The sequence below is a fragment of the Amphiura filiformis genome, chromosome 6 (assembly GCF_039555335.1).
Source record: "Amphiura filiformis chromosome 6, Afil_fr2py, whole genome shotgun sequence".
NCBI classification, from domain to species: Eukaryota; Metazoa; Echinodermata; class Ophiuroidea; order Amphilepidida; family Amphiuridae; genus Amphiura; species Amphiura filiformis.
The window spans coordinates 71,220,530-71,238,783 of record NC_092633.1 but is presented as its reverse complement, the minus strand read 5'-3'; the positions used below and the strand labels follow the sequence as shown (position 1 = coordinate 71,238,783).

Sequence of the window (18,254 nt, the reverse complement as noted above, 5' to 3'; positions counted from 1 at the left end):
CAATGATCGGTCACTGAAAATCTCAGCGATACATGGATATGTTCAGGATATGGATTTGATCTTTGCACAGGAAGGAAACAGATAAATCGAATGGTCGAAATTTATGTTGAGAAGAAATCATGTACGTATTGGTACAAAAACTAATTGCAAAGTAGCTATAATTTTATTTTATTTTTAGTGTTGTATTATCGGGTTGAAAACATGCCTGTTGAATTCTGCACCGAGACTACATTTTTTTTCAGAGAAGAATTAGGGGTTTATTCATATATTTTCATGACTAAACGGTTGTTTATGCCCGAGGGGCCGCTAGCTCGAGATACTCTAGCTAAAATACAGGTTTACATTTACTATCTTACATTATCTTGCTGTATTTCAGCTAGAGCTCCAAACGACAAGCTTCCGTGTTTTTTTGGAGAACAATCATGACAATACTTAGGTATACTAGGTGAATTCAAATTTGACATCATCATCATCATCATCATCTTCCGATACTGTGCAGAAACCTCCGCTGGAGTATACTCGCACATTAGTTGTGGTGCATTCAAGTAAGTGCAGACAAAGAGTGCTGATCCTATATACAAGGTGAATGTGCAGCTTAAAAGATGACTGGAAAGTGGATTGGTTAGGTGAAGGAGACGCCACACACTCTGGACTTGAAGACGTCTAGGGTTGGCGACTCGACAACTTCCTGGGGCAAGGCATTCCACTGACGGATAGTGTCGGGAAGAAAGAGCCTTGCAGTAAAGCTGTGCGGGAGTATGGAACATGGAATCTCTGAGAGTTGCCCCTGGTGGTGGTGTTTGAGGGTATCAGCTGGCTGTCAGGAATGTCAATGAGATGGTTGACGATTCGGTACATTATGGTGGCTTTGGAGATTGCTCTTCGTTGTTGTAGAGATTCCCATCCGAGGTCATTCAGCATGGATGTAACACTGCTTTCTCGGGAGTAGTCGTTCATGATGTACCTGGCAGCGCTAGACTCGCTGAGTCTCATGGACGCCGTTCCTATGTCCATCAGACTCGTATTTCCCATTTTGGATGTCAATGGGAAATACACACTTAACGATTTGCGCCGGTTAGAAAATAGAAAAAAATTCTTTAAAATTTTATCAATGTATATAAAAGTGGTACCAACCTTATTGTGCTTGCTAATTTAAGACTCGGTTGAAACAAAATTAAGGATCGAATGCATTTTAGTGTCCAAAAGGCAAAATTATCGTCAAAGTTCTGCGAAATCGGCACCCTAGCGAAGGGTTCAGAATTCGAATCGGGAACGAAAATATCCGATCTTTGCGATCAAAAACACAAAATTACAACTTTAAACATACTATTGGCAAAAGACATTATTACCAAACAATATAGAATAGAAAATTTGACATCATTTTCTCAAAATATTGAAAAAATTTGCTCACTAGACATCGAAAAAGTACGCAATCCAATTCCCGTTCAAACGCGTGGGAAACTGAAAGTGCGATAATCGTGACTAGGCAGCGCTGCGTTGCACAGACTCAACCTTGGTGATATTTCTCTTGGTGGTAGGATTCCATACGCAGCTGGCATACTCAACAACTGGTCTGACAAATGTATTGTAGCAACGGGTCTTGACGTCCACGGGACAGCAGCTCAAGTTGCGTCAGTAGGAAACCAAGGGATTTCATGCCTTTCTTGCTGGTGCAGTCTGCTTGTCTGTTCCAGGATAAGTTGTCAGTGAATTCAACACCCAGATATTTGGCGGATGGGACTGCCTCCAGAGGATGGTCATGGATAAAATACGTGGAATTCACTGGCTTGCGGCGTTTGGTAATGCGAAGAAGTTGGCATTTCTCGGGGTGGAACTCCATCAGCCATTTCCTTTCCCATTCTTGTAAGGCGTCAAGATCGTTTTGGAGCTGGGTTGCATCATCGGTGTTGTTAATAACACGGTAAATAACGCTGTCGTCAGCAAACAGTCTCACATGGGAGTCAACAGAGATGCAGTCTGGGAGGTCGTTAATATCGCCAAGAAGAGTAGTGGGCCCAGGACTGTTCCTTGGGGCACTCCCGATGACACAGGTGTTTGGTCTGAAGATTCTCCATCCAAAACCACCTTCTGGACTCTACCCTGGAGAAAGTTGCTGATCCAGACGAGCAGGCTCCCATGGATGCCATAGAACTTGAGTTTATGGAGGAGGCGATGGTGTGGCACTTTGTCGAACGCCTTGGAGAAATCAAGAAGAATGAGGTCGGTTTGGAGGCCTTTATCAAATTGCATCGTTTTATATATCAAATTAAAGCCCTTGAGTAAACTAAGCCAAAACTGAAAACCTTTTTTCATAGCACTTTCCGTAGCAAAGTTACATCTTGTCAAAGATTGACTTTCATCAAAAAAGATTCAGCTAGCAAAATTCCCCAAACGGCATTTCGGGGTGTTTCTAGATCTTAGTCTCATGGCGATAGCAGCTTTTTTAATGGAACTGCTATCAAAATCCTCTAAAATTCCATGTGCGACTTGATTATCACCATAAAAAATCATATATTTGGGTCAAGTGAAGTATAGAAAACATATTTATGTAGGTTTCCTTCAACCACCTATTCTCGAAAAAAATTCAAATTTCTATGTAAATATGCATTGTGTTGGGGCCCCGGTCTCGGCGAATTCGCTGACTAGTAAATGTGTTAACTAAGGTTTGCCTAGGTTACCTACAATACTGTTACGTAAGATGAAGAAGAAACCCGCCTCGGAGCCCGCCCTACTCATTATTTCATTGTACTTATTGCAATTTGCCTCCACACATTACGTAATCAACACAAAGCTTTTGTGAGGATTAGTGAGTGGATAAGAAATTGACAGTGGAGGATACGAAGGACACGCCGATTGTTAGTTGTCAATCATGAATTGCCGCAACGTATTAATATTTTACTGCATGGCATTCCGCAAACACCAAGACAAATTATGCCGTATTTTTCCAAAGATCATCTCATATGAAGTAAGCTGAATGCGATCTGTACTTTTGTAACATTCCGATCGCTTTTGATCACCTATTATCGGCGAATTTGCTTGAAAACATGTGAGTTCATGTTGTGTAAACATAATTAGCATAGACACAAATGAAATTACGATGCAATACAATGCAATTTGAATGCGCAGCAGATCTATAGAAATAACGCTGTCGGTTTTATGCAGAATTAGACCCTGTCTGGGGGCCGCTTGACCCCGTTCATACCAGAACATGTTGTGATTCTTATTTCATCAAAATAATGACAAAAGATAACAAGGAACATAAAAAAACAATGAATTTCCTTCGTTTACTTTACCCTGAGATCTAGCTCGAGATAGATAGCTAAAATACAGGTTTACATTTACTATCTTACATTATCTTGCTGTATTTCAGCTAGAGCTCCAAACGACAAGCTTCCGTGTTTTTTTGGAGAACAATACTGTTACGTAAGATGAAGAAGAAACCCGCCTCGAGCCCGCCCTACTCATTATTTCATTGTACTTATTGCAATTTGCCTCCACACATTACGTAATCAACACAAAGCTTTTGTGGGGATTAGTGAGTGGATAAGAAATTGACAGTGGAGGATACGAAGGACACGCCGATTGTTAGTTGTCAATCATGAATTGCCGCAACGTATTAATATTTTACTGCATGGCATTCCGTAAACACCAAGACAAATTATGCCGTATTTTTCCAAAGATCATCTCATATGAAGTAAGCTGAATGCGATCTGTACTTTTGTAACATTCCGATCGCTTTTGATCACCTATTATCGGAGAACTTGCTTGAAAACACGTGAGTTCATGTTGTGTAAACATAATTAGCATAGACACAAATGAAATTACGATGCAATACAATGCAATTTGAATGCGCAGCAGATCTATAGAAATAATGTTGGCCGGTTTTATGCAGAATTAGACCCTGTCTGCTGAGATCGCACATCCGGGCAACAGTGTTTATGCCCGGCTCTCGACCAATCACGCGCGCCGTTATATAGCGTGTATGTACTATGAACTATAGCTATAGTTAGCTAAAATAATATTTTCACGATCATGAGAGCTCAATAGGCACGCAATGACAATTGCGTGCAACGCTTACCACACACGCTGCCTTGGGTTATACGTCGAACAACTGAATACATGCACAACGTACGGACCAATATATTTTTGTAAACATTTTAGGCCTATAACAAAATGTATATTTTCGCAATTGTACAACTATCGCTTTCTACCCTATGACCTATAAAAGTTACCTGTTATCAAAGTGTCCGCAAAAAACTGGTCATCGCAAGTATCTTTGATGCTGAAAAGTCACGATATTCACGCAGGGACAGGCTGAAAACCTTACCTCGATCGTAAAATCCAGCCCATGCATGTCATAAATAATTCATTATTGTATTGTGTAAATGTCACTGATTGTGTCGACGTATTGTTATTGCACCTGTTACAGCAGAAGTCATGCTGAATTTATACTCGATCGCTGGATCACCATGTGAATTCGCTTATTAAAAAAAAAAAACCTGTACGACCAGGTTGTTAAGCATCGAGCATGCTGACTGGCCTAGCAAATATCCAATTATTTTTGTAAACCAATCAGGTTAGACGTACTTTACTGGCGGGTCACATTAATTCATACCGTAAAAGGCCGTCGCCTTGAGAGACGCCTTCATTGATTGGCTAACGATTGCGATGAATGGTGTTTGCAACCAATCACAAAACGGGTTACAAATAAATAAGGCGCCCATCGGAAATTTTGTGTGACGTCATGCCACGAGGTAGCCGGAGGCTTCGCTTTTCTGCTAGCTTTAAAAGTGAGCGAGTGGTATAAAGTCAGTTTCACAGCTGTGATTTATGGAGCATATCATAAAATCTCTGAGCACATACACAGCGGATTTGACAGATAAAATGACATTTGCAATTCTGAGCAACGGATTCCATGAAATTGAAGATTATGTAAGTTATTCTACAGGATCGGTAATAATTAACAGCTGGTCTGCAGTATTTGAAGTGCATATTGAAGTTTGTAAGTTTGTGACTTCGTACGTTATGTCAGGCATGAGAATTTTCAGTTTAAAAACTGAATTCAGTTTTTTATAGTCAAAATTTCCGCAACTTTATTTAATTTCAGCCTGTTTTTGGTACTTTTTGCCCAATTTCACGCGCATTTTCAGTTTTTTCAGTTTTTTTTAGGAAAGTGCAGTCTCATGCCTGTTATGTGCAATAGATATTACAGGAAGCTTAAAAATTGGCACGCTTTCCTGCAATTTGTCTGTCGCTTACAAAAGTTATTGGGAGTTCAGGGCACGTCACACCGAGTGTGACGTGACCTCGCTGGGCATAGCCTTGGGTAGCACTGCATGCATTTCCTGTGCGTGCACCATCGATCGCGCTATCGTGTTATAGTACTACTAGTACAGGGAAGAACGGCGGTATACATGTATACCTAAGTACAGGGATCTATACGGTGATTTTTTTTTGGGTGGATCACCAGATAGGCATTTTACATTGAAAATGATAAAATGATACACGCAATTGAATACATAGAAGACGAACAAGGCGTCTCGCTATTCTCCATAAGTCAATTCACGGTCACCTATCCTACCAGTTTGAAACCTCCTTCAGCCTACCCTCGATCCTCACGGCACTCAAATTCGGAGCTTTCAAACCCTTATCAACATCAAAAGACTGCTATAAACACTCTTTCATACCCAGAACAATTAAAGACTGGAACTCATTACCTGAAACAGTGGTCACAATAACCGAACCCAAACAATTCAAAGAAGCAGTAGAGAATCACCAAAGAAACAAAGCAACCAACCAGAATAACTAATTTTCATCTGCATGCGCACTACCCCTGACCGCTTGATTCCACCAGGGATGTTGGCCAGTATTTGAAAAGAAGAAGAAGAAGAAGAATCCATGGGTTCCTACAGTCACCCATGGAAAACAGGGTACTGAAAAGTAGTACACCATGTCCATATGGGCCAAGGGATGGTTTGTTTACATGGCAATCATTCCATCAGAATAGGCAATACAGATTTCAAACATATAAAACTTACCTCATATCAGTTTTAGTTGCCCAGGCTAATAACTCCAAATTGACATGACAATTAATTCTATTTGCTCAATTTCATACCAAAATCAAGGAAAACATGGTTTTGTTATTGCAAAATAACAAGAAAATCAGAAAGGTTATATCTGGTCATTTGCAGTAGGCCACTTCAGATAATCAATATTGGCACTTGAATTGCATGACTCAGTGACTTTCTGCTCATTGTAAGAGTGATAGTGTTGTAAACTTGATTGCATAACATTAAGATTGCCAACTGACACCCTTTGTATTTGAGTTGTCTGTTGATGGTATTAGAACTGTCATGGATGTAAACATTACACAAAATGTCAACAAAACATGCTACTGCAGAACTCTATGCCTGTATGTGTGTGTCTGAGGGCCGATCTGAGGGCTGATGACACACATTCGATGGGTGTAGCAATTGAATAGCAGCCCGATACTGCACAGGTTCGCTAGATTGCTGGTTACCAGTTGCCAGTTGCTCTCGTCTATGTAATAGGCAAACGCGGAACCTAAAAACATAGCGCACATACATTTTTGTATCATGATCGGGAAAGGAGTCGTACCTAGAAAGGATAAAATTCAAATTGAGAAAATATTCTAGGTACGGTATGACTTGTTGTACTATCATTCCACTAAACTTGCGACATTATGCAGTGCATGCAGTACATTCATACTCTCATGATCGAGAAACTATTATTTTAGCTATAAAATAATAGTTTCTCGATTATGAGAGCTCAATAGGCACGCAATGACAATTGCGTCGGCGTATAACGCCTACCACACATGCTTTGTGTAGCGTAGTCTTGGTCCCAGCCGATTTGTGCTCCTTTGACTTCGTCACTGAACAAACAGTCTGGCGACAACCTCATAGTACGTCTTTTCTGATTGGCAAATCATCGTCATAAGAAAACTTCTGATTGAGAATTGCTGTCAATCAGTGCCGGGCTTCAATGCATGCAACGGTTGAGTGACAGCTATGCGGTTACATAAATCCCCCAATAAAGCCAAACAACGTGCGTGGGTATGCACTGCGAGTGCCTGCGAAGTCGCTGACATGAAAGGCGATATCAGACGATTGGCGCCTCAGTGGCCGCTTAGCTACATATAGCGTACATTTTGCGTTTGCGGTATCTACAAATAGTGAGGGGCCTACAATTACACTTGCACAAGTCACGGATATAGCCAATTGAAAACAGATTTATTTGGAAATTCATTATTCAGCGATCGTCATTTCGGGGTTGTCGCCAGACGGTTTGTTTAGTGACGGAGGAACACAAACTGGCTGGGACCGAGGCAATGGGTAGCGCTGCATTTCCTGTGCGTGCACAATCAATCGTGCTATAGGTGACCCCGGAGGTGACGTCACAAGCCGTTGACCTCCGTTGAAAACAAATTCGATTCAGAAGTCAAATTTGAAGTTTTCTGTGGTTTGTCTCTTTTCAAATCGGCCAAAATACTACCATTTCTATGACTTCTCGACATGGGGCCTCCAGCCAACAACAAAAATAAAGACTCTCCTCTACATGTTCATGTGTTCAGCTTCACATAAAATGCATTTATTTTACCAAAATCGGCCCAGAAATGGGCTTGATTCGAGGTCAAAACAAAATGTAAACAAATTGAATCAGCTCTGCTACAAATCTTCAACTAGTCGCTCTGCTCCACGATATATTGTGGGTTGAAAAGCGTAAGTGTAGGCACTGTAGCATCATGTAAAATAAGTACCCAGATGGCCAGGGTCACCTATTGTGTCATTCCAATAAACTTGCGACATTACGCTGTGCACGCAGTACATTTATACTCTCATAATCGAGAAACTATTATTAGCTATAGCTCGAGATACTCTAGTTAAAATACATTACATTTCACTATCTTACCTATTCACTTCTATTTTGCATGATTTTTTCAGGTTTTCATTATTAGGGAACGTTAATAAATACCTTGGTGGGGGGCTGGAAAATTCCGAGGGGGGTCAAAAAAGTTTGTACCTTCCAAAAAGGGGGAGTCAAAAAAGTTTTTGATATGGCAAAAGGGGGTGGTGTCAAGAAAGTTTTGACACCCATAAAGGGGGGGGGGGTCAAAAAAGTAAAATACAAAATTTTTGCGCACACATTGTCACAATAAAGCCCTTTTCATCCCGATCATGGGCAAAAATAGTGTGAAATACAAAATTTTTGCACTTCATCCAGTAAAGCCTTTTTTGAAGCTCGAAGATACAGTCTCTCCAAAAACAAAACCGGTATATGTATGTAAAGCAACTGCAATTGTTTTTCGTCTGTACCCCGAAATTTTATTTTGCCCCCCACCAAGAAAGCTGGCTACTCTCCAGATACATCCATGCAAAAACAATTTATTTATATTCTATGATGTCATGAACTTATGGACAATTTAGGCGTATAGACATAAGGCCTTTACGAGTGACACTGATAAATGAAGTGTACTGCAGATCTGATTTTTTGAATTTGTAACAAGGTTGAAACTGCATTTGTAAATAAGTAAAGAGTGGGGGGGTTCTAAAAGTTTAACATACAGACAGAGGGGGTCAAAAAAGTTTTGACATCGCGAAATTTAAATTTGCCAGCCCCCCCCCTACCAAAGTATTTATGAACATTTAATAAAATGAAACCTTGTCATGTATGACCTACACGCCTTGCTGAGATTCAAATTCTACTTGAAATTCATGAAATTGTAATCAACTTACGCATCATTTTTTCTTTCTGTGCAGCTACTAATTAACCATGGCCTCCATATTTGAGCAGTATGAACAGCACACAGCCAGGTCATCATCAAGCATCCCTCAGATCTCAAGGGAACCAGGCATTGGTGTACCACCTGTAAGTACTAACCAAAGATCTACTGTCACAAGTCTAAAAACAGTATCTACAAACAGGTTTTAAAAAAGATACTGCCTTCTTTGGGATATAAATATATTGAATCATTCTTCATCGAAGTAACAGGCAGTATCTACCAGCAGCACCAAAAAGCAGATACTATTTTATCTAGGAGGACAAATATCCTAAAGAAAAGATTCACAAATCACTAATGTTTGTCCTGTATGCAGACATCTTGAAACTTGTGGCAGGTGTGCCATTGAGATACAGTGGGTATTGTAGTATTTTATTTCATATCGCAGCCCTAAGGCTGAATTACATGGAAACTTACAATTTTAAAACACATCAAATATATATGATATTATATACAATAATCAAAATTACAATATTGCACTTGACACATTTCAAAACACAATTTATCACACAGCAGTAAATAAGTCATGCAAATGGTCATGTTTTTTTAAGTTGGGACCCCAAATATGGTGGTTTTGTGACATGCAAGACAAAATGTCTCACTTTAGATGGTGATATTTTTCTAGTGCTACATCACAGAGACCTGGTTTTGGTCTTTATATTGGTGATGATGGATGTCAAACGACGAATCAAAATAGCCTACAATGGCTATTGATTTACTGATGATTGTGCAAAATACATGTATCTTGCATATAGAACCTATTTTCGCACTCAAATTACACAGAAACTGTTTTTCATCCAAGTGAATGCTCTGTTTCAGTTGCATTGTATTGAGCATATGGACCGGTGGTCATGTGGATTTTCTTAGTGTGACAATAATGACAACCTATTATGGAATGCTGATTCGGAAATTGAATTAAATTAACAACAAAGGCATAATGACAAAAGAATACAAATATTCACCAGCTGGTATCAAACTTAATCTTCAAACTATTATTTCTTTCATAGTACTTCATGACAGGACAGAATATTTTTGTAAACATAATTGTTAAAGATGACTTAACAGTTACATAAAATTTGTGATTGACCATATATAAAAGCAAAGCAACCCTTATCCTTTATAAAAAAATGCACAAAATAACATGCTTGCATACTTTTCAAAATATTTCAGATTTCCTCAGGGTATGTTACTGCTAGCATGGAAGAAGATGTACACATTTTCAGTAAACAAAGAATCAACTTCACGTAAGTATTGATGTTGTCAAATATTATTCTGTATTTAACCCATTTTGTAGTTTGGATGAGTGAGATAATTAGCTTTAGCAGTTTTTGAGTTGTTCAGTCAATTTGTCAACAAAACTTGTAATAGCAAACTAAACACAATTTTAAAATGTTAAAGGTCGGTGAATAAAGCGTGTCATAAACCAGTGTCAGATCAGATGAAAGATGACAAACAATGTTATCATTTTTATCAAGCATATATTCAGGTTGCAAATGGTCAGCAAGACAAAGCAGGAAGGGGCTGGCAGAGGTGATTTTATTGATTTTTGTTTGAGTGATGGTTATGATGTGCATCTTCAATACTGAAAAATACCCCCAAAGTATTCAAAATTTTAGCAAAAATTGTTGGGACTTTGATTTCTGTTCAAAATGAAGCAAAAATTTTTTTTAAATGGAAAAAAAAAAATAGCAAAATTGGCTACCAAGCAATGCAGAATAGTACTTTTTCCAAGTTTTTAGAGAAAATTTTGAAAAAACCACCATAAAACAATTTTTCTATATTTTTGTGACTCAGTCATATACATGTAGTACCTGAAAGCTTGGAAACGCTACCCTTGTTCTCCCGCTCGTTGAAGGAACTAGAGATGTTAAATTAATACTGTTAATGTACCACAAGGAGGAAAAAAAGTGTGTTAAAATTGATTTCCACCATGCATTTGTTCATTCACAGACCACCAAAGCCTATTACCCATCTTGTAGCCAATAATAATATCTTGATGATGGCTATGTCTGATAACACCATATTACGTATTGATTTGGAGCACCCAGACCAGCCGGACGGTAAGCATCAAATTGGGGATATGTTTTATCTTGAGGTTAAGGGCTGGGTATGAGCGTTTGGACAGTATTTATTTTGGGACATCAGAGCACATCAGACATATCGAATTGCATTCTGAATACGAAGAATGTCATTCTGATATCAAATAATTTTGATTTTTGAAATTCGCAATTTAATACACATTTTATGGCAAATCATTAAAATTGATATTTTTGATATTTAACAGTACTTGAAGTAAACTTTAGAAATCTGATGATTTATACTTAAAGTGTATGTAGGTGGGATGAAAAGCCGACGATCAATTGAAAATTTTGACCTTTACATATTGAAGATATGGATTTTTTACCCAAAAAAAAAAAAAAAAAATAGGTCTTTTGGGGAAAAAATCATATCTTCAACATGAAATGTCAAAATTTTCAATTGACCGTCGGCTTTTCCTCCCTGCTACATACACTTTAAGAATATAACATTAGATTTATATAATTTACTTGAGGACTGTTATATATCAAAATTTGAAAAATATCAAATTTTTATAATTTGTCATAAAATTTGTATTATATTGTGATTTTCAAAAATGAAAATTATTTGATATCAGAAAGACATGCTTCAGATTCAGAATGCAATTCGATAGGTCTGAGGTGCTCTCATGTCCCACAAAAAATACTGTCGAAACGCAATAAACGCTTCATTTTAGATCCCTTAATGTGATGTCAGAGAATCAAATAGCTGCCTAACAATACAGGTGCAAGAATAGGAGAGGACGGGATAACGTTACAACTGCCAAACACTATTGAAAACAAGTCAGGTGCCAGTGAAAACAAGTTGCATGTTTTGCAATTTGAACGTTTGGGATTATGCATCATATCAACACATGTTTGTGGGCTAACCAAATTTATAGCAATTGCAATCCCCAGATGTCTGCCCATACTTTCCTAGAATATGTAACCTTAAGAATTATGGTAAATTGGTATTAGAACATTCCTACTAGCTGGATTGTTTTGAGTAACAGGAGCCACACCCAAAATGAACTGCATAATTGATGACCGTAGAGAAGTTTTACCATCAAAAATATACATTGATATGCATGAAGCATAATATTATCTACCACTGGACCTGTCAAAGAAAGGAGAACTCTGACTACGCATAGCCCTAATATTTTTGCCAGGCACATTCCAGAGGGGCACTATTTGCAACATTGGGTACCTCCAGCATAACTCGGTATAGCCACTATTCAATTTACAAGACATTTCATCATGATTCTTACATTTCAGAGGTTCGTGTTGGTGAGGATCGAATTCACAAATTATTCCTAGACCCGACAGGAAGACATCTGCTTATTAGTACAGAATCTCAGGAGGTCTTGTATTTATCACGCAACGGAAGAAAACCTAAACCACTCCAGAAATTAAAGGTAGGGGACACAAGGTGATGGTGTCAAGTGTAGATAAGGAGCAGGTGGGGAACATTGGAATGGATATACTTTAAATGTTTATGAATATAATAAATCTTAAATATATACAAAGTGACTATAGAATAACTTTATGATGGTTGAATGGAAGAAGGTTGCAAGTGTTACTATCATGCACTTTTTGATAAGGACCTTTATATGACAGGCCATAATATGCAAATGAAGTTATGGTGAGGGTTATAGAAGTTATTTACATATTAGGACTATCATATGAGGCCACAACCCTGTTTTGTTGTCTCGCCTGAACTTTGTTCAGGATGGGACTTAGTAATCACTATTTCTGTCTGTCCGTCCGTGTGTGTGGATGTGTGTGTGTCCGTCCGGAGCTGTATCTGGGGAACCGTAAGACTTACGGCGACTCTACTTGGTGGGAGGAAGGGTATCCAAGTTTGCTCCGTAACCGTATGTTTTCGGTGAAAAATATGCAAAATAACATAGCTAATTTGCATAATTTATGCAAAAATCAGCGCAAATTGATAGCGGAGTTTGTGGACAGACTATCTCAAGATCCGTCGGGCGCATGGTAACGAAACCTGGTGGCAGCTATGATACACATCTGCTGATCACCTGATTAGTTTTTCGGCGAAAAGTATGCGCATTTAGTTGTTAATTTGCATAATTTATGCGCAACGATTCTACAAATATGGTTGGAAATCTGAAGAAATCCGCCTTGTGGAGCTGTATCTGGGGGATTCGTAAGAACCCTAAGCCCTATGATGATGAAACGTGGTAGGGGGTAGTATGACCAGAGGATCTCAACCCGATTCGATTTTCAGCGCAAAATATGGTAATTAAGTACCTAATTTGCATAATTTATGCATAAAATGCAAAAACCTATTTTCTCAGAGACTAGGGGTCGCACGTTCTTCAAACTTGGTGGGTGGGTGCATCTTCACCCCAGACAGAACAAGTTTGTGTTGGTTAGTGCGTCAAGGTCACCCAAGGTCATCCAGGGGTCATCTGAGGTCAAATGACTAAAAACTGTCGTATGGACACGAAACTTGGTGGGTACGGTCAACATAATGTGGTAGGGGGTAGTATGACCAGAGGATGCACACTAGTCCCCCCCCCATGTGGCCCCCCCACACACTCATAGTTGAGGGGGGGGGTCAACAATTTAATGAAATATTGTTTTTATATTATGCATTACATATATCAATTTCGGTCGTAGGCCAAGTTATTAGGCCAAAAAAGACTTTGAAGAATGTCTCTCATGTACAAAAGTATAGGAAACTGAATAATTAAAAGCACCTTTTTAGGGTGAAGGAAGCATTTTTTTTTAAAAATGTCTAAAACAGGTTCCCTAAGCCCTATGATGATGAAACGTGGTACGGGGTGGTATGCAGCGTTCGAAATAGGGCCGGTCAGCCGGCCATTGGCCTGTAACTTTTTGGCCTGGCCGGTAACTTTTCTGACTGGCATCTAGTTGCCGACCCGGCTGGCCGGTAACTTTTTAAGGTCAAGCCCGGCTGGCCTGTAACTTTTTGAGGCATATTTCGAACACTGGTGGTATGACCAGAGGATCTCAACCCGATTCGATTTTCAGCGCAAAATATGGTAATTAAGTACCTAATTTGCATAATTTATGCATAAAATGCAAAAACCTATTTTCTCGGAGACTAGGGGTCGCACGTTCTTCTAACTTGGTGGGTGGGTGCATCTTCACCCCAGACAGAACAAGTTTGTATTGGTTAGTGGGTCAAGGTCACCCAAGGTCATCCAGGGGTCATCTGAGGTCAAATGACTAAAAACTGTCGTATGGGCACGAAACTTGGTGGGTACGGTCAACATAATGTGGTAGGGGGTAGTATGACCAGAGGATGCACACTAGTACCCCCCCATGTGGCCCCTCCCACACACTCAAAGTTGAGGGGGGTCAAAATTTAATGAAATATTGTTTTATATTATGCATTACATATATCATCAATTTCGGTCGTGTAGGCCAAGTTATTATAGTCCAGTCAATCTAAACAAATTAGTGGTGTCACCCACCACTAATTGCAACATAATTTTTTTCACTTTTATACATTTTAGAGATGTCCCTGAACATCATACCAAAAATTTACTCAAATATACTTGGTGGAAAGGTAGTTTTTGGTGGGAAAAGGTCATACAGGGGTCAAATTTCAAAATTGCTTTAATCTTTTTAAAAAGTATACCAAAGCATTCCTCTAGTCTTAAGGATTCAGAAAAAGTATAGTTTGTCATATCTGTGATGTACCATTCTCAAGTTATAAGCAAAAAGGTCAAAGGTCAAATTTTGGGCTCCACGTGGGTCAACTTCAAAAAATGCTCCGATCTCCTTAAAATGGTCTCAATGTGTTCGTCCTTTAAAAACACTCCAAAATAAGAATAGTTTGCCATATCTTGGATGTTTCGTTACCTAGGTAGCAGGGTAAAAGAGGTCATTGACCATTGAACTCTATTGACCCCGACCTAGTTTTTGATGTTACGCATGTAATAAACAATCTAAACAGTGCAAATATTCTTTAAATGAATTATGTTTGCAAGTCGAACAATTTGAGACCATTTTGGTTAAAATCGGACAATTTTAGTTTTTGACCTCTGTTGAACCCAACATTTGACCTTTGACCTTTTCGGTTATAACTCAAGAACCGTACATCACATATATGGCAAACTATATTTTTTCTGAATCCTTATGACTAGAGGAATAATTTGATATAGTTTTTAAAATGATTGGAACGATTTTGAAATTTGACCCCTGTATGACCTTTTCCCGCCAAAAACTACCTTTCCACCAAGTATATTTTAGTATACTTTTTGTATGCTGTTCAGGGGACATCTCTGACATTTATAGCAGTGAAAAAAATTCTGTTGCAATTAGTGGTGAGTCAAAACCCACTTTGACTGGACTATTAGGCCAAAAAAAGACTTTGAAGAATGTCTCTCATGTACAAAAGTATAGGAAACTGAATAATTAAAACCACCTTTTTAGGGTGAAGGAAGCATTTTTTCAAAAAAATGTCTAAAACAGGTTCCCTAAGCCCTATGATGATGAAACGTGGTAGGGGGTAGTATGAACAGAGGATCTCAACCTGATTCGATTTTCAGCGCAAAATATGGTAATTAAGTACCTAATTTGCATAATTTATGCATAAAATGCAAAAACCTATTTTCTCGGAGACTAGGGGTCGACGTTCTTCAAACTTGGTGGGTGGGTGCATTTTCACCCCAGACAGAACATGTTTGTATTGGTTAGTGTGTCAAGGTCACCCAAGGTGATCCAGGGGTAGTCTGAGGTCAGAGGAATAAAATCTGTCGTATGGGCACGAAACTTGGTGGGTACGGTCAACATAATGTGGTAGGGGGTAGTATGACCAGAGGATGCACACTAGTACCCCCCCCCCCATGTGGCCCCTCCCACACACTCAAAGTTGAGAGGGGGGTCAAAAATTTAATGAAATATTGTTTTTATATTTATGCATTACATATATCAATTTCGGTCGTGTAGGCCAAGTTATTACGCCAAAAAAAGACTTTGAAGAATGTCTCTCATGTACAAAAGTATAGGAAACTGAATAATTAAAACCACCTTTTTAGGGTGAAGGAAGCATTTTTTTTTTTTTTGTCTAAAACAGGTTTTATGTCAAAAATGGTCTCTTTTGGGGTGCTACATCGAGTCAAATGTTCACAAGATTATTTCGGGGTCATCCGAGGTCACCCAGGGTTCATCTAAGGTCAAATTACTAAAACTGTCGTATGGGCATGAAACTGGTGGGTACAATCAACATTTAGAGTCAAATGTTCGGAAGATTATTTCGGGGTCATCTGAGGTCACCAGGGGTCATCCGAGGTCACATTACTAAAAACTGTCGTAGGGGCATGCAACTTGGTGGGTACAGTCAACATTTCGAGTACAATTTTCGGAAGGTTATTTCGGGTTCATCCGAGGTCACCCAAGGGTCATCTGAGGTCAAATTACTAAAAACTGTCATATGGGCATGAAACTTGGTGGGTACAGTCAGCATTTAGAGTCAAAGTTTCGGAAGGTAATTTCGGGGTCATCCAAGGTCACACAGGGGTCATCTGAGGTCACATTACTAAAACTGTCATATGGGCATGAAACTTGGTGGGTACAGTCAACATTTAGAGTCAAAGTTTCGGAAGGTAATTTAGGGGTCATCCAAGGTCACCCATGGGTCATCTGAGGTCAAATTACTAAAAACTGTCGTGTGGCCAGCCGAGACCCACCAAAATTTAGGGATTAAAGGTCAAATTCCAATATTGGTCCAAGCAAGCTCAAATTGAACAGGCAAATCGCCATGGGTTGTTGCAGGTTCATTTACTTCTACCAAAAGTAATCGTAAAAGCAGGCGATCGCGAAAGCAGGCGAGACTCGTGGTTCGAGAACCGCCTTGTTTTTCTTGGATTCATTTGAGCAATAACAAAACATGAATATAGATTTAGAAATTAAAGGTGGTGATCAACCTCATTGACAGCATGTCCCCCATTTTACCCTATCAAAATTGAAATTTAGGCATCTAAGCTTATAAGGCCTTAGATATATTTACATTTATGATATGGAACAACAACAAAATTATCTTCCATGATGGTGTGCAACCCCACAGTATGTACATGTACTGGTCTATTTGCCATTCTGATGCACTGTTTTGCCTCTAATATTCAAGTGGCTTGATTTGAACTCCAAACTTGGACTCTGATTGCTTTGGTCACACACCTTTAAAGAACAAATGTGTGAACACATGTATGTTATTGATTATGTTTCAGGGCCACCTGATATCTGCAATGGGTTGGAATAAAGCCAATGCTAGTGAATCAACAACAGGAGAAATACTCATGGGAACTACAAGAGGTGAGTAAATCCATACTCCCCGTATTAAGACATGACCTTCATCTTCCACACAGAGAGTGTGAATTTTAAGTGGGGTTACCTGAATGGGTGACTCCAGTTGAAACTCACAGGGTCAGAATTTTCGGCAAGAATCCGAGAATTGATTCTCGCAAAGATTCTCGTAAACAGATTTGCATGAATCAAAGTTGATTCTCCCAATCTTTGTAGTCGACTCAAAATGTTGATTTGCAAGGATCAAATGATTCCTGCAAATTTATTTTTATTTTGCAAGAATTAAGATTGATTCTCGCACTGCGAAACAAAATTCTTCCTGAGTGGGAGATTAAGGTCTTGTCTTCCATAGAGCGTGTATGGATTTCAACTGGAATAGGCCATATATTGATCGAAAGGCAAGAAAGCAGTAACACATTCATTCAAGCCCATGTGTTACTCTGGCATTTTCCTTATGTTGGAATGTTTTGAGAGTTAATACTTCAAATTACTTCTACCTGTTTCAGTTCACATTATCAGATTGTATTAGGTTACAATGCTTGTGGCTGAAAGATAACATTGGGGAACCTTCCTACCACTTTCCTCATAATTTTTAAGGTGCACAATAGCTTTATGTAAAATTGCATAGCATCTAATGTTATATGTTTGTTTTCAGGCCTTATCTTTGAGACTGATATACAAGCTGGTGATGATAGTAGATTCTTCCAACAGAGCTTGGAGCAGTATTGGAGACAGGTAAGTCAAGTAATTCCATATCCATTTTATTAAAAGCAAATCTCATCTTATTACATGTTCAAGACTCTTTAATTTGTTTAAAATGAAGACATTTGATCTCATTATATAAAAAATTTTCTCTTTCAGGTTTTCAATCTTGGTAAGGAAGGATCAGTACCAGTTACCGGTATAGAGGTAGAGAGGATACCCTCAACATCGCCATCAGAGAGGAGGTTCTTTGTCATGGCAACCACTCCTGGTAGGATGTATCAATTTGTTGGCACCATTCCAAGCTCAGCTGAACCACCAGTATTCCAAACAATCTTTCAAAGATATGAAGATAGTCCTGGTAAGAGAATTATTTGTTTGTTTGTATAATGTTCAAGGAC

General features: G+C 38.9%; 1 protein-coding gene across 1 annotated transcript in view; it reads left to right on the top strand.

The window, feature by feature from the left end:
- The window catches only part of LOC140155964 (vacuolar protein sorting-associated protein 18 homolog), a 35,419-nt gene continuing 17,165 nt past the window's right edge, over positions 1-18,254 (top strand). Inside the window, 8 exon segments of the mRNA XM_072179000.1 lie at positions 1-121; positions 8,781-8,889; positions 9,971-10,044; positions 10,751-10,860; positions 12,130-12,269; positions 17,076-17,160; positions 17,807-17,886; positions 18,013-18,214. Of these exon segments, the coding sequence (XP_072035101.1) occupies positions 8,794-8,889; positions 9,971-10,044; positions 10,751-10,860; positions 12,130-12,269; positions 17,076-17,160; positions 17,807-17,886; positions 18,013-18,214 (787 nt within the window). The 5' untranslated portion in view covers positions 1-121; positions 8,781-8,793.